This window comes from Struthio camelus, chromosome 1, assembly GCF_040807025.1.
Source record: "Struthio camelus isolate bStrCam1 chromosome 1, bStrCam1.hap1, whole genome shotgun sequence".
In the NCBI taxonomy this organism is placed as follows: domain Eukaryota; kingdom Metazoa; phylum Chordata; class Aves; order Struthioniformes; family Struthionidae; genus Struthio; species Struthio camelus.
In genome coordinates this window covers 76,758,020-76,783,265 of record NC_090942.1, presented here as the reverse complement: position 1 = coordinate 76,783,265, position 25,246 = coordinate 76,758,020, and the positions used below count along the sequence as shown (strand labels likewise).

The following is a 25,246-nucleotide window of genomic DNA, read 5'->3' as shown; positions in this document are numbered from 1 at the left end:
CACTTAAACGTATCTTCCTCCCTTCCTAACCCTGCTTCCGTAATTAGGAACCAGTTATTATTTGTACTTACCTAGTACTGCAAAGTATTGCAAAGCAGAACATAGGAGTAGTTAGCAGTATTAACTAAGCACTGAGGAAAATGCTTACAATTTCTGGTATTATCTCTTTTCTCCATTAGCCCAGACCCACCATGACCCCAAAATGTGATGATCTGTGACAGGACTCAGGCTCTTCCATCTGTATCATTTGTCCAGCAAATGATGAAGCATGTGCTGTGGGGGTTTGGCGATAGCACTAGTGAAAAAAAGGAAAACTGGTTTTCTTACTTTGGAATATTATTTGAAAGGCTAGGTGTCAAACACAACAGGAATTGTTTTCTCATCCAAATTCTCTTTCTCTGTTTTCCAGTTCAAGAGGGGAGGAGGCAAGAAACTTGCAGGTGATCTTTTACGCTCCCCTTACACCAAAGCAATCCTTGTGCAGGTTTCCAAGTTCACTTATATTTCTGATCCAGGGGTGGCTTGTTTCAAGGCATCTCTATTAGCTTGCCTGCTCCAGCCTCTAAACACCTTGGGGCAGGGTGCTTTTTTTACCTTCTTCCTCTGGACTGCAGATAGAGGCTGCAGACTTCTAATGTTCCCATGTGATTTTCCCAGCAGCTCTGCATTTGTTTCAGTGCTTAGCATCGTGCTCTGCCTGAGCGGTGATTGACGTAATCGGAAGTATCCAGCTTTCTTAAAGCAAAGTACCCTTTTTTTTTTTTTTAAGAAAAAGGTATCATACATAAAACACATTGTAAAACAACACACTGTTTGTACACTTCCAGCTTTTCTGAGATGCTATATGGAGATCTTAGTAGGAGTAAAGCACTTCAGATCTTCTGGTGATGTCCATTCTTCTTGCACACTGTTATATATCGGTTCTTGGGTGAAATATTAATGAATATTAAATCGGGGCAGTAGGTTTTATTATTTGTTTGTTATCCTGGCCTCTTTGCTGATATCAGACAGGTATTGTACTATATCCCAAAAGACTGAAACTTTGAAAAGCTGGCTACCTGCCTTGCATTTGCACTGAGAAATTACATAATGAGAAATTACATAAATGATGCCCCTATTGAATTTTCATTCTTGCAGGACAAATTTCTCATCTGACCCATTCGACCAGAAATACCATCACTAGCAAACATGCAGAGATGCACATAACTTGTATTACATTGATACAGCAATCTTTGAACGTTCCTTCTGTCCATTTGTCAGAGGAGACAGTTTAATGTGATAACTGGAACAGTGAAGGTTATTGTCCAAATTTTTAGACTCCTCTTTTCAGAGACGCAATTTATACATGCAGATTTCACCTCAGCTTTAGTAGCTGCAAATAGATAAAAGGAACGAAAAAACGTAGATGATTAATTACTGAATTTTTTGCAGCAAATCAGGGAGACATGAATTAGACAATCTCTGCTTTGTGCCTCCATTCATTTGCAAAAATAAAAGGATATAGGGATAGTAATTATATTAATTATTTTGCCCACTGGAAGAATGACAGACTTTAGCAAACAAAGCCCTAAAAGTTTTTGTTCTCGCATGCTCTGTCCACAGTTCTTAGCAAGTTTCATAATGGATTTTGCCAGCATTAGTGCTACCTGTCATAACTACATAATTACAGCACCTAATTATATTATTACTTATTTACTCTAATTATGTAATTGGATGTAATTGGTGCAATTACATAACTCCTCAATCAGCTGAAAAGGGTTCTAAAACCAGCCTGTGTTCATACGAGTAAAGGATAGTGGGGTGTGTTGAGAGGCCACCTCCTTAAAGCAAGGCAGTCTTCAGGAGGAAAATCAAGGTTCTGTCCTGCTGCCATTAAGGTCAGTGGGACCTTGAGCCTTTTATACTCTGAAGGTATCTTAAAAGTATTCCTTTACATCTTGTTTCATCTGTGAACTTGTCTTCCCTGAATGGCAGATCCCTAATCCTGAGTCTGTCTTCGGGCTACTGGAGATCCCACTACTTCCACTGAAATCGAAAGCAAAATTTCCATCCACTTTATAAGGATTAGGTAGAAGAGACAGGTTGAGCAGCATCAGCCTTCAATTCTGAACAGCGATTTTCTTTACTTATTCAGGTCTTTTAAAGGCACTTATGTGTCACAGCATTGGCCTGTCATAGGTAAAATGAAAAAATATTTTATTATAGCTATCTCATTTCAAACATTTAGAAGTTTCTCTCTGAAAGTTTTAGCTTCTTTTCTTTTTTTTTTTTTTTAAACTATTAAATGACCTGGAAAAATGTCTTTACCATTTCCATGTCATGAGGAAAAATCTCCGTTTTGAAAAAATTCTGATTTTTTTTAAAGAATAGCTCTTCTTTAAAAATTGGTCTGAACAGAGCGCTCCCACACGCTGGTGCCGCTCGTATCTTTTCTTTCAACCTCTAGTCTCAGTCTTTTCCAATTAGCAACGCAGAAGTGCAAAGTCATGTTAAATCCCAAAGCGACGGGGGGCAATAATGCCAAATGAGCTTCACAGTAGTTGTCACTTTGCCCATACCATGTGCTGGGCACCACAAGCCCCTTCTCGGGATGCCCTGCTTGCCTGGGCCGGGCGTACTGCCGTGCTCCCCCTGGTGAAGGCAGGCTGTGGGCTATCGCTGCCGGCGGCACCTCTCCGAGGCCGTCCTGCAGGGGCCCGGCCGGAGCTGCTCTGCAGGGCTCATGGGTGGCTCTGACCCCCCAGCATCGGGGCTCCTGCGAGAGGGGGACAAACTCCCCTTTAGAGCCGAAGGTCCTTGAGGATAGTCCTTGGCCACCTTGCGTGGTGCCTGCAAAGGGATTTTTTTAATTTTAGCCATCCTCAGCAGAAGCAGCAAGCTGCCCAAACTGCAAAACCAGAGCTGCGAGCCCAGCAGAGCCCACAGAGTTCCCCTCGTGCCTCCCTTTCCTTTCACACTGCGACGCCGTGAGAAGTTGCTCCAGGGTTATCTACTGAACGGAAAGTCAGGTCACTGATGCTGAATCTTGGTGTGCCCCCCCCGGGCTGATATTGGACATGTTCAGTGGCCTCCCTTGAGCAAAGCCCAGCTGTAGAGCCAAAGGAAATACGAACAGGTGAGGTGAAGGCAGTGAAAAGTGCCGTGGGGAAAGAAGAGTATTGTGACAGCAGGCAGGCAAGGAGGAACAGGGCTTGGAGAACAAGCTGTTCTTTACTACTGTCAAATTTTTTCAAAGACTGCAATAAAATAATATCTACTAAAAGGGCTGTTGACCTCAGGTCTTAAAATATAGCTTCTTTGGAGAAGAAAAAAAGTTCTGACATCCAGGATTTTTCTGTTCTGTTCTCTGTCATCTTTTCAGATTTTGGAAGTGAAAGTTTTCCCTGCTAATTTTTATCTCTAGTTTATAGATATTCTTATTGCAGCCAAGAATTGCTAAACATGGTACAAGCAGAATCTAAAAATGACCTAAAACGGAGAAACGTTAATCCAAGGTAACATTAATGCTGCAGAGGGGACCCTTTGGATGTCAGGAAGATACTCTGAGTAGTTTTTCAGATGCACTCTGATGATTTATGCTAGACAATTTAAGAAGTTTCCTTCCCCAGCTGTCCACCGTACCCTTCTGCTGCAATTTAGTACCACAGTAGCAGAGGGGGCAGGACAGGCAATGGGCTGGTTTGCTCCCGAGCTGCTGCAGTTCACAGCCCAGAGTATTAATGTGAAAATTGATGGCCATTTAAGTCGTGCCAGTCTGTGAACTGCACTGGTTGAGGAGAGGACACCACTGATTCTGCTGCCTTTTTATAGGTAGGATAACAATCAGTAAGGGGAAAGCGCACACAAGCTGATAGTGGTGACCCCTTCAACCGCTGCAGCTAAATCTGCCAGGAATTGAGAGCTGCATTTCTTAAACGGGCTTACTACAAATAAACTATATTTTTTAAGGCATCTTCATTATCATAAATTCTAGTTCAACACTGAGTTTCTGGTCTGGCAACTCAGAGGCTTTAAAAAAACTTAGAGGACCTGTGCACCCAAATGCTGTGTTGGAGTGGGGCATAGAGTTTATGACTTTTGGGAAGCTAATAATGCTCCCATTGTTATGGCTGATTCCTTTTACTTATAAAAACTGGCCTTCTTCCAAAAAATAGCAGATGTTATCAAAACAAAACTTGTAAGAGTGAGATGTATGTACATATCATTAAGCTGTGCAACTTTTTGCTTAATTACTTTTAAAAGACTGATCCGATGCATGTCACATTATGAGTAATTACTTACTATGGCAATTAGACTAATAGCACAAAAGCTGGGTGCTAAATAAGATCTGAGGTCTCACTGACAAGCTAATTTCCTAGGAAGTACAATGTTGGTTTTGTCTGCAGTTGGGTTTTCATAAAACAAGCAATTAAAGAAATATGCCTAAATAGCTGATTTACTACTCCCATTTTTTGTTATGCTCAAAATAGACGAGTGAGTGAGTGAGCATGCAGCACGCGGTGTCATTCCAAATGGGTCTGGGTCCAGGCCCTCCGGGAAGTTCAGGGCTTTGGCTTAGGTGGGCCGAGTCCCAGAGAAAAAAGTCTTTTTTCTCAGGACTTGGTTTGCATCAAGGCCTGTCTAAAATTCACAGAGGATATCAGAGTCACTCAGTAGAGCAGGAATTGTGCTTAGCACAGGTTCAATCAGTGCTTCTGCCCCTGTCCCCTCATGTAGCTGACTGTTATCCAGTTTTACGTCTACAGAATAGACTGGGGATTGCTAGACGTTGGATTGTGTTTTCTGTTGTTGCTTTTCCTGTTGTTAGAAAATAGTGCTCATTTCTGTAGGTAGTCCATTATTATTTTTGCTTCTCCATACAATTTTGCTTCTGCATTATTATCCTATAAAAGTGCTAAGCACCTCCCTCTCCACTTCATAAAATTAGCAATTACAGTAACGTGCCTAATTAGCTGATTTCCTGCCCGTTTGTGTGCTGCTGAAAACATGAAGAGTTAGCAGCACGTGAGGATTTTGCATCTCTCTACAAAGCTCCTGTTCCACAGGAGAGCTGAGCACTTCCTTTCCTACTTCAAGGGTTCAGCATCTTGCAGAAATGAACTCTTCAGGCAGCTGTGAATAACATCTTTCACGGTCCCATGAATAACTGCTTGGCTAGGTGATACCTCAGGTATGGGAAAATGAAGGGGAATAGGGGCTTTACTTGAGACCCCCTTTGAAAAGCCTGATGCTTTAGTGGCTTAAAGTTTATACATGTTCTTTCCAGACAGGCGAAACTATCTTGTTGCTGCCTCAACTGCAAACCAAGGATTTGACCCTGTGCCCCTTAGAAACGATGCCAGTAACTGGAGTGGGAGGAAGATCAGTATCCACCACTGGTGTTGCAGCACGGGCAGATTTGCTGGGGGTGGAGAGGAAATGGTGATAGCCTCCTCCCCCCCAAACGCAGAGAGGGAATGGCCGTGCCACCGCGCAGTGCCCGCGTCCCTGCTGCCTCTGTGCTCGGCCCAGCGTGGTCTCGCTCGTACCTAACAGGACAGGCCCCAGCACCAACACAAACCTGCCCCCCCCCATTTTTTCCCCCTCTCCTTTAAAAATGCTTCTGAACAAAAAGCTGCGATGTAACTCCAGGTTGCAGAGTGGAGCCTAAAGCACCCCCAAAGTGTATTCATCCTGAGATTTGTTTTCTCCCCTGAGGTCTGGAAGCAGTGGTTTGGTAATACCCAGCGCTAGTCTTTTTGGACCCTGTGGTATTGTGGCTCAGTCGTAAGCTTAGCTTGATTTCCTCTGCCTTTGAAAGACTTGGCCACCTGTCTGTTGAGCAACTTTTTGGCTTCAAAGACTGGTTTTGCTACGGAGGCGGGTTCTGCCTTGATAATACAGCGTTGTCACAGCTTTCCTGTTCTTCTTCCAACTTGTAATTCATTCAACTTGCGAATGAAAATAAGTGAGCTGAGTTGGGTTACTGCTTGTTTGTTTGCTCCTGGCCTTACGAGCTCGCGGAGGGGTCTGGCCATGAGGCTGTGCTCCTTGAAACTCGCCCATGCCCCGAACGGGGAGGAGATGTTCCCGCCGGAGCACCACCGCAGCGTGCGGGCTGCCGGCCCCGCTGGGATCCCCTCCCGCCTCCACCTTCCAGCCGCTGGAGCCCTTAACTTTCCAGGCAGCTTGCAAAAGCCATCTTTTATGCTTTTGTTAAGAAGCATGTGGGCCAGGATGAATCTGTGCGTGGGCGGACCTTTGTTCTGCGATTTCAAATGGTGGGAAGGCTGTCCAAGACGTTGGATAGACACCTAGGATTGCACTTAAAACCCTGGCAGCAGCGGTGTCTTGGTTCTCGTGGAATGGTGGTTGGAAGTGTATGGCCTTGCCTAATAAAAACGGTACCTTAACTGGGGTCAAGGATATTGATAAAGAAGTTCAATCCCGGAGGAACCGTCAGAAGATCAGATCGCAAAGGGTATAAACTAAATTGATTCCATGTTGTGCTATGGGAGAAGCAACACACACAGAACAGTTCAATGCTATTTGAGAATATTATTGCAACATTTGAAAACAATTGTTGTTCTTTGTGTTATAGCGGTACTAAGCTTCTGGCTTCTTGAATGAGAAAGACGCTCCAAAAGTGTCCACGGATGAGGCAGATAACTGTGGGAGCTGAGGAAAAGAAGGGTTAGGGATTTGCCTGAAGACATAACAGGAGTTAGAAGAATGGGGAAATGAGTCTGAGGTCAGTGCCTTATCAGGAACACCATTTAAAACTACGGAAGTGTAACTTTGGTTGGACTCGAAACGTTGCGATGAGATTCTCCATGAATTAAAATAGGGAAAGGCTCTAAAATTTTGGTCTGGTTCTGAGCTCTCACAGTTCAGAGGTCGTAGGATTTAGAGGTGGTGGTTCAACATCAGTGTGAGCTGGTTCTACAAGGTGACACTGATATGGCAAAGTTGGTGGTTTTCTGTGTCTGCTGTGGGCAGAAAAATCCACAGACCTGTATTATCTGCATGGATAAGCTACTGAATTTGTATAGCCTTGGTTGCATTGTGCCATTTATCTTTTGGGATCCGCTTTATGAGTTTTGTGTCAGGTTTTTCTGTTTGGTTGCAAGGCTGGTTTGTGGAATCTTTACTCTTTTAGTTCGGTGGACGTGCGTATGATAAAAAGCTAAGATTGCATCATCTTTAATAAAAGAGAAGATGTATAGCCCAAAGAAATCAGATTAGTTGTAGGGAAAGAAATCAATCAGGATGGCAAATTGTATCTGTGGGACAAAGTGCAAAATGTTTGTTTCATACAGTATTTATTGAACAAATCTGTTGAGAAGATGGTTAAAAAATGCTATACAGAAAAAACCAGGAACCATTTTGTTCAATTTAAATGACATTGATGTATTTTTTACATCATGAAATCTTGCAATATTACCAACAACAATCCCTGATAAAATACTTTACACAATTGCCTCACAGGGCATTTTGAGATAAAAGTATATATTGGAGATTGCAAATTGGCTGCATCCAATTTATATATAATGGAACCCACTACAGCCATCCTACAAAATTCAATAGATCAGGAATCACATTACAGTTCTGCGAGTTTGGAGTAGTAGTAGCTTTAAAGAGTCTCCAAAACAAACAGGCAACTTTAAATCATATTTAATGAACCCTCTGTATTTTATACACATGTGATTAAAATGTTTTGTCTCTGTTTTTCATTTTGCTGGGTGCTGCTGAAGGAAAAATGTAACTCTGGGTTTGTGAAACCAATCATCTGCTTGTTCTCAAGAGAAAATGCGTTTTAATTGAACAGAGCAAACCATATTTAAATGCTAGGCTGAGAAAACAAAGAAAAAGGAAAAAGCAGATCTGTGCAGAGGACCTGTTTCAATATTTTCCTCACTGTGCGAGCAAGAGGGCTAAATGAGAACATTGCACAGGCAGATAAAGGTTCAGAAAGTACCAACAGGATTTTTTCTCTTATTGATCTATGCTTGCAGCCTCTGGACACAGTGCACAGTAGATAGGAACCTGAGCGAATAGATGTTTCACCTCGAGGGCCCCATTTTGCTGGTTTCCACATATTTCCCACAGCCACTAGGAAGGAAAGTGCTCCGTGCTTCCCAAGAGGCGTGTGGCACCGTGTGGGGTCTGCCTGTCATCCAGGCAGAGCCGGAGCTGCCCAGGGGCCTCTGCTGGCCCTTTGCACGTGGGCAGGCACGCGGTGGTGCTCCCAGTGCAGAGGCACGTGCAAAAAGCAGGAGCGAGCATCTGAACGCAGCGATCAACTGGGAAACAGGTTGGAGAGCATGTTGCTAGCGAAGAGGCCTGTGCCACTGAAAGGTGGTCGGTCATTGCTTGGTGGTGTTTTGTTTGTCAAGAGACACTTCAAAGAGCAAGCTGGATTTTTTTTCCTCTCCTCTGACTGATGCTGTAGTATATGCATGTATGCAGGTGTATAGTATGTGCTTGATCACATCGTTGTTTAGAAGGGCTGTTGTTCTGTAGCCTGTTCAGTATAGGAAATATTTCTATTTAATTTTAAAAGAAAGCGTTGTAATTTAAATTGTCCTTTGATATTGCATAATGCACAAGATGCATCAGAGTCGAAATGGGCCTGAAGCAGAACGTTCAGATTGGGGTTCAAAACGCGTCTACTCTGGGAGTACCCTAAACCAGAGCAAGCGCATGGCAATCAGTGCAGCTGTACCTGGGTACAGCTAAGAACAAGGTCAAGTCCTACGCCTCTGAAAAATGTGTCTCCAGCTGAGTCTTTGCATTTCCCCAAGATTCTGTTACACTAAACTGAAGCTAAAGCTGGAAAATGGACAGTACTTGCAAAATGCAAGGTGACAGGACAAGAGAATTAAAGCTAAACGTAAAAAAAAAAAAATACAAATTTCAATGAGTATGAAGCTAAATCATGTGCTATAAAAGATACGAAATAGAAGTCATGGTTTGGAGGTGAACGGTGGGGTTAGACCCTGATCCACTTTATCAAACCAGCACTTGTGTTGACCAAAACAGGCCAAAATTTGTGGTGTCTTCACCAGCTGAGTGAGTGTATCTAAAGAGCAGGACACATCTCTGCCCCCAGCGGTGGTATGATATTGTAGGATATGTTTAAATTGCCATGGTGTTGTTGCCATTGGCTTATGCTTGGAATGCAGTATGTAGAGTTCTCCTGCTAGCATGTTTTGCACAAGAAAATCAACATTAAAAAGAAGGACAGAAGAAGAGGGGCTTCAGAGTGATAGTTCAAGTAGTTTGGTAATGTGCTAATAGGAATGGCACAGGGTTGGGTAAGCACCGTAATTCTGTTAACTTTACATGTAATCAACAGGCAGCAGAAATATCGTTGGAAAACACAGCCATTCAGCCGAGGCACGAGCCAGGCTGTTCAGCAAATGAGCAGGGAACTTGCTGAAAGGATGTTTCGGGCAGGAGAGGAAGGAGAGGGAGAACGAATTTGGAGCTGGAGGCATGGTGGTGGTGGTTGTGGAGGACTGCGCGAGCGGCTCAGCCCCTCTCCTGGTACACGAGTGTCCTACCCGCTGTGGCACTGCGAGGTGCCGCTTGCTGCGCTAGAGGAACTGAGCCCGTGTGATTCAATGGCAGGACAAAACCGGGCTGTGGAGGAGAGGACCGAGAAGTGCCAGGTGCCTTTGTGCAGAGACTGCCATGGTGTTATGCCATTCTGCCCCCTCTGAGACAGCTGGAATTAAAACAGAGCCTCCCCATGCTGCCGTTAAAAGGTTCTTTTTTTTTTAAGGACATGTGCACTTAATGTCAGAATATTGAAACCATATCCACGTGAATAAAGTTAGTAAGCCAGTGATTCATTGCTGTTTCAAATCTCTATCTAGCCACAGTAAATTTCTGCTCAGTAGTGACAGTCTGTGTCCACATGCAGGCTGTGATTTACAGTTCTGTGTTTTGTATCAACAACATCTGTTTAACAAAAGAAAAAAAAGCCAAGAACATTTATTTTCTAATCTCTGTACCAGATGTTGTTTCTTTATGCACATGATCCAGGGATTATATCAGAAATAATTTAATTTTTCTAAATGAATAATCTGAAGCATTTTTCCTAAAGCATGTCCTGTATCCAGTAACAACATAAAAACATAGGCACGTGCAAAAACAAACTCGCACTTTGCAAAAATCTGTAATTATACATATATTTTGAAGGCAAAAGCATTAGGAACCAATCATAGGCTCAGATGGAAGTTTGAGGATTCTTGAAGATAGGTATAGGGCGAATACCAATTCTCAGGGTTACAATGGAGATAAGGTGACACAGAGCAATTGGAACGGCAGAAGCAGTCAACAGCGGAGAAATGAACCCCTGCCCCGGGGAAAGGAGGAGACGAGGAGCAAAGGTAGCTTCGAGGGGAGGAGGAGCTCAGCAGTGCTGGAGTGGCATACAAACGGAGGCTGCCTCCACACCACACGCAGGAGTTGTGCCCTGCTCTCATGGAGCCTGCTGCTAGCTGCCCTTCTCGGGCACCTGCAGGTCCCCTGGTTTCTCTGGAAGGGGAGCTGAGAGATGCGCTCGTGACAAAGCCGCTTAGATGAGTTTCTACTTTCCACCTTCTAGGCTGGTTGCGAGCCTGAAGGGTGCCTGGCGTTGAAGAAAGAGCAATACTGTGGAAAGTGGCTCTTTGCGTAGCTCCTTCTGTGCTGGCCTGGTATTTCCCAGCCGGCACGTCCTAAATGTAGGGGCCTTCTTTATACGACCAGAAATGGTGCAGAGAATAGGGGAGCTCACTTTCTCATCCAGTGCAGAAGCACTGACTTTCCCTTCTTGTACTGGGGAGCCCCGAACTGGGCACAGTACGCCAGGCGCCGTCTTTGGCACAGGTGCCAAAGAGAGGGAAGGATCACTTCCTCGGACAGCTGGCTCTGCTCTCATTCGTACAGCCCAGGGCGGGATTAGCCTTTTTCTCTGCAAGGGCACACTGCTGACTCATGTACTTGCCACTTGCGTATGGTTTTGCCCACAACAGTTGTGTTAAATCATGTTCAAATTTATAGTCTTGATTGTAAAAAACGATTTTCATGAGTGTTTCCATTTCTTGGTCCTAAATGCCAAGTCCGTTGAGTGTGTCTGATTAGCAGAAATTTCTGGGTTCTCGTTCTTGGAAAAGTGAGGTCCTTTAGTCCTTTGCAGAATTTTAAGCTGAGTAGCACAACTGCTACATGTACCGTCAGAGGAAAATCTTCATGATTTGAGGTTCATTATCGTTCCTCACCATAATGCGGAGGGGAATATCACAAGGCAGAATGCTGAACCTGAAACACTATAAGACGTTTATAGCTGTCTTGCCTGGCCATCAGTCTTGAAGAACTCTCAGTTATTCACAATTAAGGTGATAGATTCTGCTGCAGCCCTTGAAAAACACGCAGCGCAGTTAAAATGAAAGCGAATGCATCCGTGATGCTGCTCAAGCAGACTGTGGTTCTGTGTTACAGTTTGAGCCTTCTGTCTGTGGGAAACAGATTTCTATATTTTTCCATGAGCTGTGGAAGTTGTAGAGCGTATCAAGCTAGTATCGGCCCTGCCAGACCTATTAGTTTTCTTATTGCATAAAGATTTATCTGTAATTGCCAAGGTTTATTTTTATTTTCCTTGAATTGCTGTTGTGGATGCATATAGATGCATAACAATTCCTAATTCCTCTCCCTATACTCTTATACAGCACAGATTGCTTATCACATACAGTCTTAACATTAAAGTGTCAAACAGGATTTGTAGAAAGCTATTTGGGTTTGTAGTTTAGGATGAACGTTTATCAAATTGTGGATTAGCTGAATCATGCACTGAACCAAATTATTATTGCCTGTGATTAAATCACAAAGTGGTTATTGCTCTGTGTCATCTAAAGCACAAGATAGTTTAAATCTTTAAAATCCCTTTTTAAGGTGGCTGTAAGAGCTACATAACTACAGACTTTTAGGACCAGGCTTTGTCCCTAGGCAGAAGAAAGTAGTTTTCAGTCAGGTAGTGTGGACTGATCACTCTCTGCTTATATGGGGAACAAATCTACAAAAGAAACGAATGGACTTACATATGCTTCAGACATACAGAATCATTTTTCAGTCAATAGGTATCTTTGTATCTGGAGCTAAAATATTTATTCAAGGTGCTGGCTCAAGCAAGGGGAGCGAACTGCCTGCTAGTGCGACAGGGACTGACTGTCCATCTACAAGCAGCAGTGTCAAAGGTTGGTTGTGTTCATGGAGATACAGGCCTTAGGGCACCGCAGCTGCAAGGGGTTAAGCTGTGAGTGTATCCCAGCAGCGCCGCTATCAGGCGTGGAGGCCAGAGGGTGACCTGCTGGCAGCGGCTCCCCTGAGTGTCAGTGGAGCAGGATTTTACCACCAGAAAAAGGCAGGTTGCAGCTTCTCTAAAGCTGTAAGAGGCTTTCGCCTGGCTGCCGTCGTGGTTCGATGTATGCCAGTGCGGACTGCGGAGCAGAATACCGCTAGCATCTCCGTGCAGCGCACGGAGCCACGGGGTAGCAAATGTTCATGAAGTAATAGTCCTTTGCGCTCTTTGGCAGCCCCTAGCTGAGTTGCTCAGAGTGCTTTATGCGTACTCCGGTTCACAGCCTTGCTATTAGGTAACAAATAAGTCTCTTGATGGCTGTGTCACTGGCCTCACTGAGTCACCGAGGGAGCAAAGGGTTTGTGCACCGGAGGGGAGCGGTGGCCCGAGAACACGAAGACCCGTCTCTGGCTCTGAGGCTCGGCACTGGGGAGGTCACAACCCCCGGAGGAGGTTGTGACAATCACATGCTTCTTGCTTTTTGAATAGATAGGAGGGAAAGTCCTGAAGCCGCTTGCTTTCATGTTGCAACGAGGGGTCACGGGGAAGGAAGGGCCGAGAGTCACCACATCAGATGGTGCCTGCTAGAGAGATGAAGGTCTTGTGTAGCTGAGTGCGCAAGCCTATGGCCGTGGCGCAGGCACAAAGCGTGCCTTGCACTGCCGGCGCTCCGCCACTTTGTCCCCCTCGTCCTCCTCCGCCACTTTGTCCCCCTCGTCCTCCTCTTTGATCTCCTTCCTCTCCTTGTTATCTAGTAATCTGTTTTTTCAAAGGCTCAGCCCAGCCTTTCCTGCTGGTCGCAGCTGATCTGTGTCCCTGCTAGCCTGCTAAGGCAGCACCTCCGAGGAACCGTCCCCTGCCCGTTACTGCGGAGGCAGGGAGTCAGCTCGCTGTGAGAGCTCAGCTGGAGCCAGCTGGCTCTGCCAACAGGACAGGGGTGGCTCGGGAAAGAGAAGCTCTAAACAAACGTCCTCAGGCTTTGCTCCCTCCGTGCTCAGACAGCGCTCCCAGCAGAGTCGGGCAAACGGCAGCGGTTTACGGAAGCGAGGACCTAGCCCGCAGCGCTGCCCTCCCCCCGGGCGAGAAACCTGCAGAGGGGAGAAGGGGGCCTGGAAAACTGCAGGAGGCAAGCGCAGGCTCTTGCTCTGAGCCTGCCTCTCTAAGAAGAAGGGTTTGAGGTTTCTCGGAAAACGCAAGCCGCAAATCCGCCGATGCCTCGCCATTTCTGGGGCCCGCGCGCGGGCGGCCGGGGCGCCGCGCAGCTACGTGAGCCCGGCGTACCTCGCGGCGAGGCGCTCGCCCCGGCGAGCCGCTGTGCCCGCTGGAGGCCCGCCAGGGGAATTCGCTGGCGGAGACGAAGGAGGGAGCGAGCGTGCTGGATCACCGCATGAAATGTCTGCTCTGCTCGTGTGCAGTCGCCTTGGCCCGCAGCCTTTTGGCCAGCCCCACCTGCCTTTTTTTTTTTTTTTTTTTTTCCTCTCTCCCCTCTTTCTCCTTCCAGTGGAGCTGACAGAGAGGAGGCTGCGGCTCCTCGCCGTCCCTGCAGCCTTCCTGCCGGGCTGACTGTCTGCCCCGCGAGCCCACGCCTGGACGCAGGCACGTGCTTGGATGCGACCGGTGCGCAGAGGCACAGCTCGCGCTTGCGGAGGGAGCGGGTGGCCAGACGAGGCTCTGATCCGTCGGCGGGCTGCATTAGTCCTTTTTAACAACTCATTCTGCGTCCAGGCGGCTACCTGCTCGTCATTATGTCCCATCCACATGCCTCACCTTCCGCGAGTTCGTTAATGCTTGGGTTCGGTCACCTTGGGCTAACGCGGCTGCTGTTTATAGCCGGAGCCGTGTGACAGATGTTTGCAGAGGTTTGCACTGCTCCCTACCAGCAGGCTCCCTCTCTGATGCCAATTGGTGATTTGTTCCGGGGGGGGGGGGGGGGGGGGGGGGAAGGGAGGGGTTCAAAATGTCTGAATAGACTCAATCCTGGGAAAAACGGTTGGATTTATGACTCATAGCTAAAGCATGACAGGTGACACTCTTTGAAATGCCATCCCCACAAAAATCAAGGAGGCGCTAGTGAGTTCGAGGGAGGCAGGCATGCACCTGCAGGGGAGACAAGGCACGGGACAGCTTTAACGTGTTGGTTGGTCAAGGTGAACCCTGGACTGAGCCCATAAACATTTAAGTCCCAGAACAAATGTTTGGGATTGTACAAACATGTTAACCACCTCAAGTTAATTGGCAAGCAATTACCTTGAAGTAAAAATAGCTTTAGTGCAGCTGAGCAGTCACCGAGTGCCTGTCCTCCCGTGAATGCTTATTGCTCGCTATAAAACTTTCTGCAGAGGAACATTCTCCAGTTTGCATTTTGGAAGCCCGCGGAGCTTTGGGATTAAAAGTTTTTGTCTCCAGCAGCAATTGCTGTTTGTTCCTAAGGGTACAGACCCAGCAAATAGGGCTGTGCGCTGGAGCTAGTCTTCATACTACCCTTTAATAAAATTCTGCGGTTCACAACTCAATGAAGAAACTAGATAGCATTGACCAGCAAGAGCACACCATTCGGCAAGGGTATTTATCTGATATGTGCAGTATCGTGAAACTGTCAATGTAGGCTAGATATATATTTATAACTTAAGGCCAGGTTGGCTGGCTAGAATGTTTCCTACTGACCTGGTGAATTTTGAACCTTTCTGATATGTTGCATGACAAAAATACACAGTGGGACTGGATTCCCTTAGATGCGTATGCAGTCGAGAGCCAAGCAGCAAAATCCTGCCTGTTCCCATCCTGGTACTTGGGACTGCCAAGCGAGAGACCTGTGGTCGGTCAGCTGTTTGACCGGTTGGTTACCTTTTGGCTGCTGGGAAACGCTATGAAAGAGGCAGTTTCTTTTCCATGCAAGTCCATCAGCCCCATGGGCTTCTCTTAGGACTTGACTCAAGTCCTTGCTTGATTCTCTGCAACATTTTGGCAAAAAATGCCTGTATCTCTCGGTGTGTAACTAAAGCACAGCTAGTTTTCTTTCTTGGGAGAGCTTATCAGAGCGCTGCTGGAAAGGCAGAGCTGGGCACGCACGAGTGAGTGGGATCTCCTTGAGCTCCTGTGGCCCTCAGGCTAGTGGTGGCCCCGATGGCTGAGCAGGTGGTTCGGAGTGGTTCAGGCTAAAGAGCTACCATGAGCACTGCAGCGTTAACGTGGCTGTGGGCAGGGTGCTGTGTGATCTGTCCCGGTCTTCACCTGCTCCCGGTCATCCTTTGTCCCAGGAAATGCAACACTATGCAGAGAAGGAGGGTTCTGGCATCCAGACTTGGTTCGCATTTGTGTTGTGTCCTTGCGAACGTTTCAGGGCGGCGGAGGATGTGTCTGTAGAAACCCTTCTCAGGCAGTCCCTGCCTTGCGCTCTGGAGAGGTGAGGGAGTGACAGACGCGAAAAAAAACTAACACTGCATTTCACAGTCCTGACAGCAATACTCAGCAAATGCAACAACCACAGCGATAGAGTCTCGGACTGCTCTCTCCCTGTGCAGCTTGGCTTAAGAAATGTTGGCATTATAGTCAGCCGTGCCAAAAAGGGCTTCCAGGACATCATTTGGCTCCTATGGCAATGTGGCCTCATGTTTGGTAGCTTCAGGTGCTTCAAGCCACGGAGGCTGAAATGGGTGCAGATATCAGAGCTTTCCGGGAAACATTCGGATACAACTGCAGCTCTGTGCACTGTAGCTCTTTTGAATTCACTTTCTGTGAGGGTAGTGGCAGTCAAATTTGCTGGCAAACATTTTGCAAAAAAGGCATTGATCCAGCAAAGCACTGTGCATAAACTAAGCTTAGTATAAATGACTACACCTGTGCTTAATGTTAGGCACGTGATGAATGCTCTGCTACATCGTAGCCAAAACAAATTTAAAACAAATATCGGAACGTACTCATGGAAAATGAATGCTGGTCTTGTAAGCATAAACACATGCAGCAGAAGCAGGAGTCTACCACTCCGTGTGTCCGATGGGGGTATCCAGCAGGGTAGTGTCACGTGATTGCCATGCTCATTTCGAGCTCACCAGCAGAGCTGGTGAAAACAGGTTTTGATTTGAATGAGTTATGACCCATTGAAAACGGCATCTTGCGTAACCACAGTAAATTGTCATAATGAGATCACGAGGCTCACCAGAGTGGGCAGCGAGGGGAGGCCTCCTTCCACCAGCGCACACGGCTGACTGAGCGCCGCACTGCAAAATGTGACCAAGGGGCGCCACCCTGCTCCTTGGCCATCTTGTCATTTTAGTGACAGGACCAGAGTTTGCACAGCCAGACAAAAGCTCATTAGAAGTTTTGAGTTAAAGAGAAGACAGAAAAAAAAAAACCCAAAACAAAACAAAAAAAACCCTCATGGCGTTGCATTTACAGTTTTATCCAGGGTAGCAGAGGGGATTGGGCTAACCCAAATAATGGAAAAACATAGATCCCATAAGTGCTTCCATTCTTACAACAGCTTACCAAAAGCTGGCTTGGCTGTTTCTAAACCATGTTGCTGTAGGAAGGCCTGGTGATGAGGGCAGACGAAAGGACCCAGCTGTCCCTGAAAGCAGAGTAACTGTATTTGCTTGGTGCTTCCCCAGGCTCATAAATTCTGTCGGACCAGCCTGCATGTGACTTGTTCACGTCCGGCTGCCCCAGGATTGCCTAGCTGTGGGAAATGCAGAGTTAACTTTGGCTTTTGTATTTTCATGGTGCAACCAAATAAGTAGATAGGTGAAGTCTTGAAGCTACAGCAACTTTCATGCACTTGAGTCTTTACCAGATAGTAAGCCCAGACAGTACGTGTGGCACAGCTCTTGCCTGCCAAGATTCTTCTAGGTGGACTTCTGGGAAGAACCAGATTTTTCTTTTACTGGGAAATAGTGCTAATTGTGTGGAGCCATTGACAGCACAGGAGACTGGAAGAAACATGCTCCAGATGATTCTGTTTCTCTTAAAGCAATTGAGTGCACGTGTCCACAGATGCCTGTTGCAAAACACCAGGCATATGACCTAACCACATCCTCCCACTCCCCCAAGGTGGAAGGCAGAGGTGCGTTGATGTAACGCATCACCAGAAACAGGACCTGTTTCCTTTGTCTGCTGCCTTAAGGTAAATTGGGTTGCTTGCCACATCGTTGCCACTCCTCCTCCTAGGCTTGCATCCTCTGATCTCGCTTTGTTATACTTTGCACAAAAATATCTGTGCCCCTGAGCAATGAAGACAATTCAGCCTCGTGCTGATATGCATCTTGTATCATCTATTTACAGTATTTTTAATATGATTAGATTCGTAGTCTGAGTCCACGAATAGAGAACCACTCAATTCAGTGGCATTCCACTGCATGCTCAGTCCGTAGCCCGTGGCCATGGGGTTGTGCCCGGGCTGTGCAACCCCAATAGCGCGCTGAATCCTAAGCTGTTCCCAGGACCCCAGATCGTCCATCACGTGCCGCTCAGTCCAACCCAAGCTCCCCCTGCTCTTGCAGGAGAGGCACTCCAGGCCTGGCCAGAGTCTGGCCAGACAAAACTCCTGCTTGTCTTGTCATCCTGATGTTGGTTCCCTGACATTGCTGCAAGGACAGCCGAAACAGCTGGAGGCTGGCCAGGCTGAAGAGACAGGGAGGAAGTGTGTCCCTGCATACATTTAGAAACAAAGCACAGGGAGCGCTCAGGATTTGCTGGTGTTCGTGTACCCGAGAAGTCTCCCCAGAGCTGAGGCAGCAGGCATTTCTGCATGGCAGTGTTGTGGGTGTGTGGTGAATGTGCCAGCACTGCCCACACTGCAATACAGGTGCAGCTGCGGGGAACTGAGATTTTACAATTGGTGCTTTCTATGTTGACAGAGAGAACCAAAAATAAAAAGGCTTGTGGAAAATACCTTCTGAATTTATGGTTTCTGAAGTTCACTTGCTGTGTATCCTCTGCTGAGGAGAAATCCTTCCGAGTTTTTGTTCTCCAGTCTCAGGCTGGTGGCTTTGGATAGGCCCCCTACTAACATTACTATTTTTCTAACACAGGAGAAGAATTTGGACTGGTTCCCTCGGATGAGAGCCATGTCCCTGGTTAGCAACGAAGGTGACAGTGAGCAAAATGAAATTAGGAACCTGCAAGAGAGGCTGGAGTCAACCATGAGCCTTGTGAAACAGCTTTCCAGCCAGCTTGCTGAGCTCAAGGAACAGGTAGGCACCCCTGCACTGGGTAGCAACCTGAGCGCACGTGGGTGTGAATGCTCCAGCTTCCATCAGTCACGGACAGGCCAGCCTTACAGAAGAGACTTTTTTCTTAGAAAGGTTTTATCTTTCCCTCCAGTGCACTTTCTGAGTAGATACACTGGTGCGGGTTTGGAGTGAAATTGTATTCTGTGTATGAGATTGTATTAGCAACAGCAGAGAACGGGTAAGGAGAATGGCAGAGGGGGAATTAGTTACGAAATCCTGGCGGCGAGCGTGTGAGGATGGTAGGGAGAAGCTGTGGAGGTGATATTGGCCTTTGCATATGTGGGCCCAGGAGAAGCTGTAAAAAATAACTAGCATGAGGAATAGCTAGCTGCATGCTGACTGAAATGAGCAGAAGAGCTTGCTGAAATGTAACATTTGGATGGGTTCCCCACTAACAGTGTCACGGTGCTGTTGCAAATACCGTTCTTCTAGCCTCTTGCTTTGCCTGTGCCACCCTTGTCTTTGTGTCCCTCCCTCAGCTCCCGCTTCTCTTATGTGTGGCGCATGAGCTCGTGGTTTCCCTGAAAGCCCTGCTTCTGCCTGAACCACCTTTTCTCTCCCTTCATGAGAAAAGGCCAGCTTTTTCTTCCCTTCTGCCAAAGACGCCTGTTCCCCTTGGCGTGTTCGTTGCCGTTTCAGAGGAGCATCTGTGTGTTTTCTTCCATGGGAAGCACAACCAGTGACATTAGCAGAGTTATCTAATTATCCCCCTTCAAATCTCTTCTTAAAACTCTTTTTGCCCATGAAAAACTTGACAAAGGCTTAGGCTGGATGTGCAGAGACCGTGGCTTATTGCGCATACCCATACTATCCTGCTGTTTTTTTCACCCCTCTCTGGCTGAATCTGTTTGTTCTCTCCTGGCTTAAATTTAAACTCTCTGGGACCATCTTTTAATTCTGTGATTGTGCAGCACCAAGTGCAAATCCTGACCCTCTGCTGGGCTCTGCAACACAATGGCAGCACAAATAACATACTGTAAAACCTGCCACTGAAAAAGAATAATGTACGAATGAGAATACTTTGTCCATACTTTGCAGGAGACAGCTCTCTCACTTCAAAGGAATCTCTCACTTGTAATTTTTAATGCTGGGAAAAAAAAGAAGAATTCCACTCCCTGTTGTTTTGTTTATATGTATCTTGCTCTGTGACTGCTAAATAATAGTAAAAAGCGAAAAAAAAGAATCTCAACTTGTCTCTCTGCCTTTCCACCTTAGATGACAGAACAAAGGAAGAATAAGCAGAGGCTGGGCTTTCTCGGATCAAACACACCCCATGTGAATCATCACATGCCACCACCCTGATACCATGGGGAGAAGCCGTGACTAGCCTTTCATCAGTATTCCTGCTTTATTATAGAATAAAAAGCTGAGATTGAGAGGAGTGAACAGTGCCTATTGTTACAAAGTTAAAAACAACCAAGTGCCAAGATGTTAAGTGGCTTAGCTCTGGGAACAATTTGTAGCTGTTTTTCAATGGTTGAAAGGGACCACAACCTAGAATGGGAGAGATTCAAGGGAGATGGTTTGTATTCGTCCAGGGGGCCCCGCTCAGCTGGGCTCGCGCTCTGCAGCTCAATGGCTTCAGCGGTAACTGTGTGCGGTGCACGTCCGGGCAGCGTTCGGCCGCATCCTTAGAGCTGCCTTAGGATTTCTCCGTCACGCAGTGGAATAACCACGACGAGCAGAAGGAGAGAAGTTTATTAGCGCAAATGCAACGGCCTGGTTCAGAATCAATAGAAGTTATTTCATGTCTTGTTTGCCAAGTAGCAACATTAGTCATATTTGCTTGGCATTTACTATTTTTTAATTACCGTAAATATGTCAGTGGGGAAAGCAATAATGTTGCTTCAAGTTAACTTCTGCTAGGAGGGAAAGGGGAGAAACCTCAAAAGACTGAAAAAAGAAGAAGAAAAAAAAGAAAAAGAGTTGCAAAGAGAAACATTAACGCTTTTGAATTTTAGCTGTCACCATGCAATTTCTTATTTATAACATGGAGCGCAATGGATCTACAGCTGTGGGAATGTTATGCGCATAACACTGACAACATAACTGGAAGTGATTTCTTTCTCCTGGATTCAGATGTTCTCGATTAACATGGCTGTGAGATTTCACATACTGAGGAGTTAAACTGTGTTTTAAATTCAGGTTCCAGTGGAGGATTCAGGAAAAAAAATTACACCTATAGTTTGAGGCGTGTACGGGAAATCTTTTTGTTTCTTGTAAAAAGCTTAGAAACGTCTTTCTAGGGGGAGTCGTAATGGTGTCATTACCTCCCATAAACACACCATCAGCAAGGGCTGACTTCAGTAAATAAGCACCATGCTCTGCCAGCTTTCTTCTGAGCTAAGGATCCTGGGTTTAACCTTCCTTTGCCCTTCCTTCCGGGATTCAGGGGTTTGGGGGACTGGCCTCTCCAGGAAGGCCTGGGTGGTGGGGGACAGGGGAAAATGCTCAAGCAGGTCCCTTCTCATTCTGGGCTCGAAGAAAGGCAGCAGCTGAGTCGCCTGTGCGGGGTTCTGCTCTTTACTGTATTTTCTGGGATGATTTTAAAAAGAAAAGTCACAGGGTCTCCACAAGAGCCCAAGAGGCTTTTAGGGGAGGATTTTCAGGGCGCAAGTGGGAGTTGCAGTCCCGGTTCACTTTCCTTTTCGGTGGAATTTGGACACCTAATTGTGCTTGGTGCCTGTGAACATGTCTCCATTAAGTGGAGGGTGTTAGTAACAGTGCAGTCAATTTTTAAACCAAAATATTTTTGCAATGATTTCCCCTGTGACATTCCCATTTTGTTAAAAAAGTCATTTTGATCAAAGATGAAAATGTTATTGGCTCCAGTATTTCTAATATATCCCTAAAGAAATCCTATCTTACTATTATGACACAATTCAGACCAACAGACCTAGACTAGAGGGAAAGGAGGAGCATTTCCCTCCCTTAATCCCAAATTCAGACCTGTTCTTAGAAGCCATCTCTTTTGCTTGTCAATGAGCTGGAGGAGATAAAAATAATATATTTCAGGGTCTGATTGTTCTACCATTAGAACATTTCCCTTTGGCTTCAGTTGGGTCCCTCAAAAATACAGTGTGGAAGGCAGGGTTTTGTGTATTTTATGAAGAGAAAGTCTCTATCTTTGCAGAGTGCACTGTTGGCTTTCCTTTAGCCCACAGAGCATCCTGGTTGTGAGAGGTGACAGCTGTGTGTAAGTTCAGGGTGTGTTTTTCCTGTAAGAAGTTCTCCCAGAAACTTTGATGCAGCCAACGCTCTGCCTTCATGCGCTAAGGTGAAGAGCAACTGTTGGTTACCAGCAGTGGTACAAACGCAATAGAAGGGAGTCATGAGGGACTAAATAATTTCCTACATACACCTCTTCTGCTGGTATCCTACTCTCAGCCCCAGTGCAGCCAGGCTTCAGCTCGTCCCCAGGCAGGAGGAGTTCTTGAAGGCAGCAGAAGCTGGGCTCGAGCTGATCTAGACTGCACTTGTGCATCCAAGGCAGGAGTTATATTTCCCATTCAATGTTATCTGATCTTCTTGGAGAGAAGGAACAAATGCAGCTGTGGCCTGGGGAGCTGATGGCAGGAAATCTCCTAGGCAAGAAGGGAGCTTGCAGCAGAATGCGGAAGAGCAGTTGTCGTCAATGGATGACTGAGATCTGTTAGGAATAAATCTTGGAGCATGCTTTGCTTTCATGCTTTTTGTATATGAGGCCTCGATGCTCCTCCTCTGGTGAGGCAGTGCTGGTGGAAACCCCTGCAGTAAGCCTTGTCTCTCCGTGAGGAAGGGGCTTCATGTACCAGATAGCCTTTGGCACTGCGAGACTTCCAGGGAATTTATTCAGGGATTTTTGCATCAGCCGTGTGCCGTGCAGCAACCAACCTCCAGTGTAAAATAAGGCCACGTTTGTCTCTCTGACTAGACCTGTTGTAAACCATGAAGCCAAAGGACTTCCGCGCAAATGTGAAATCACCCTAACTTTGTAGAAACTCAGACCCTACAGCTGTTTAATTCAAATTAGCTTATGCAGTTCATCCGATCTAGTCACAGCTTTTTGTTTTAATTTCCTCTTCCCCACACACATATGGTTATTAGTGGTATAAGGCACAGTTTATTGGAACTAAGATACATTAAATGATCACTATTTATTGGGGGGTGAGGGTTGGCTAATACTGGAAGTAGTTGGCACTTTTGTTGTTTACGCTTGGCAAATCAACAGAACCACTGCACATAAAGGGAGGTTTCTGCTGTTTGAGCTGGAAAACTTGAGAACTGATGTTTTTGTGCCCTGAGTTTGTGCCTGCAGTTGCATGCTGCCGGTGCTCTCTCTGTCCTGCACCCTGACTGTCACCCGCCTCAGCTCAAGAGCCCAGCTATTGCTGTCTAGAAGGGAGAGCTGAAATGTCAAAAATTAAGAGCTAATAGATGCCAATTAGCATTTGCCACGGTGCCTTTCTGCTGTTTATAGCTTCGGAGAAAGACCTCCATAATCGATAAAAGTAGGTAATGCTACTTGCACAGATTGTAAATATATTTCACTGGCGCATTTTGACATTTTTGCTGATTCTGCCAAAGCTTAGGCTCTATCCTGCAGCTCTCATCCATGTGAGCAGTCCATTCCCATGCAAGTAGTAACTTCAGCAGGAGACTTCTTACATGAATAGCAGTTGCAGGGCCAGAGCCCAAGCCTTAGAGTTTGTGAAATATCTCCATCAGTAAGTTTGTAACAAGGGAAACAAAAATCATTGTTTTATACATATATTTATATGTATATCTTTGTTTAATGCAGCAGGGGTATCCTCTTTTTAGGCAAGCATCAGCTGTTATACTTACCTATTTATATGAAATGATTGCAAAGAAGTTAAAACATCTAAGAGCTTTTTATGCCTTAGAGAGATTTATAATTATAAGCTCCTTGACAGTTAAAATCTACTTAAGTAAATATGTCCATTGCTGCTGAATGTAACTTTTAATAAAGTGTGTCATTTTATATATGTTTGTCTCGCTTCTTCTTAAGGTGTGTGCAAATATGTGTTGCTGAATTAGAGACTTTTGGGAAACACAGATTGTTTATCTTGCGTGGGAGGCTAAACTGTTCGAATAAATGTGCCATGGATATGCCTTGGTCCCTCACGAGAGCGGCAGGGCAGCCTCGCAAGGGCTGCTGGTCCCGCCTTGCTTACAAGCCACCGAAAGCACATAGTAGGCACACGCGTGTGCGAGCTCACGTAGGTAACTAGCGTTTGCGCCAGTCAACATGCCTTCGAGAGGGAATTCCTGGTGGGCCTCAGCAGCCCGTTGCTGCCCATCATGCAGTCCCCGTGTCCCCGCAGTCCCCAGTTCAAGACTTTAGTTTTGGAAATCCAGCCCTCAAATAATAAGGCGGCACAGGCTGACCTTCAAGGCTTTATGTTACTTCTCCCTTTAGGGTGGGGTTTTCTGTGTGTCTGTGAGATTTGGTTTTTTTCTTTTTTTAAGGTGTTTTCAGTGTAACTGCTTCAAGTAGCACGCTGAGAGGTAGACAAGGGGTTTCCCCTCTCTTCTAGGTGAAGGGATTGAGGAAGACAAACAGCCGAAACCCATTGTCTTTCTGAACTGAAAGAACCCAGTCGAAGGAAATTTGTGGTCTTGTGAAAAAAGGAAATGCTTTACAAGCCGGTATGGGGAACTGCAAGATATACTCATTTTAATTCCAACTGTGTTTGTTACAGAGAGTCAACATTTATGAGGAAAAGAATGAGGTCTCTTCTTAGTGAGAAAAAAACCTCCATTTGCTAATTAATAAGAGAAGTGCTATTAAATAGAGCATACTGTTATTTCTGTGCACTTGTTATACTAACCCGCAGAGTTTTTGAGGAGAAGTAGCTTTCTTCTGTTATATTCTATAGCATGACTTGAAGTAGAGAGGAGCTTGCTTGCTACTACTTTTCCTAGAGCTTGCTGCAGAAAGGATGTCATAAGAGAAAATGCATCACTCTATTTTCATACAGTAAACATTCAACCTAAGATTACAGTTACATGAAAAAAAAAAAAAAAAAAGCCAAAAATTAAAATTGAACTCCTAGGCACAAACAGGAGCTGTATCACATGCAGGACTTAAAGCCTAACGCTTAGGCTTCCGTTTTTTTGAAATGTTTTCTCCAAAGATGCCTATTTAATTCAGTAGGCGTTGGAGGGAACACGTCTCCCTCGGCATCAGCCACGCGGCCTTCAGTGGCTTCACTCCGGTGTGGCCTAAGAGGGAATTAGGCTCATTAGTTTCCCCAGCCGTTGCTGTTGTGACAAAAGCATCTGCAGGCGAGGATGTTTTCTTTGGAGAGAGCGTGCTTGTTTTCTAGGGGTGGCTGCCAAGTTTATTTTTAAGTCGAGAAAGCAGAGATTTAAGTCTGCTAACCTTCTTGCTCTCCCAGAATGCCCGCAGGAACACGGACAACGTGACTCCTGTTTGCAGGCACTGGAACTGAACGTCCCATGTTTGCACAAAATCATCCCAAATAGACATGAAACAACTAAAAAGAGATTCAAGCTCCAGGAATTTTAAATGCGAAGTGTATTGCTATCATCAGTTCACACTTGCCTGGTCTATTTATACGCTGTACTTTTTTAGTTTGAAGCAGGAAGTTGCAAGGCACAAGACAAATAGCCTTTACAACTTTGCAATTTCAAAGTTTTTTTGTAGCTACAAACAGCCAACAGTTATCTT

The 25,246-nt window shown here is 45.8% G+C and overlaps 1 protein-coding gene across 6 annotated transcripts in view; it reads left to right on the top strand.

The window, feature by feature from the left end:
- The window catches only part of ITPR2 (inositol 1,4,5-trisphosphate receptor type 2), a 265,055-nt gene extending 245,127 nt beyond the window's left edge, over window positions 1-19,928 (top strand). For 5 of the 6 annotated variants that reach the window (XM_068950023.1, XM_068950014.1, XM_068950029.1 and 2 more), the window contains 2 exons: window positions 18,352-18,513; window positions 19,768-19,928. In XM_068950023.1, the coding sequence (XP_068806124.1) occupies window positions 18,352-18,513; window positions 19,768-19,854 (249 nt within the window). In that variant the 3' untranslated portion in view covers window positions 19,855-19,928. The remainder of the gene's footprint in view (window positions 1-18,351; window positions 18,514-19,767) is intronic. The other variant, XM_068950035.1, reaches the window with a different exon arrangement.
- Window positions 19,929-25,246: the final 5,318 nt, after the last annotated feature.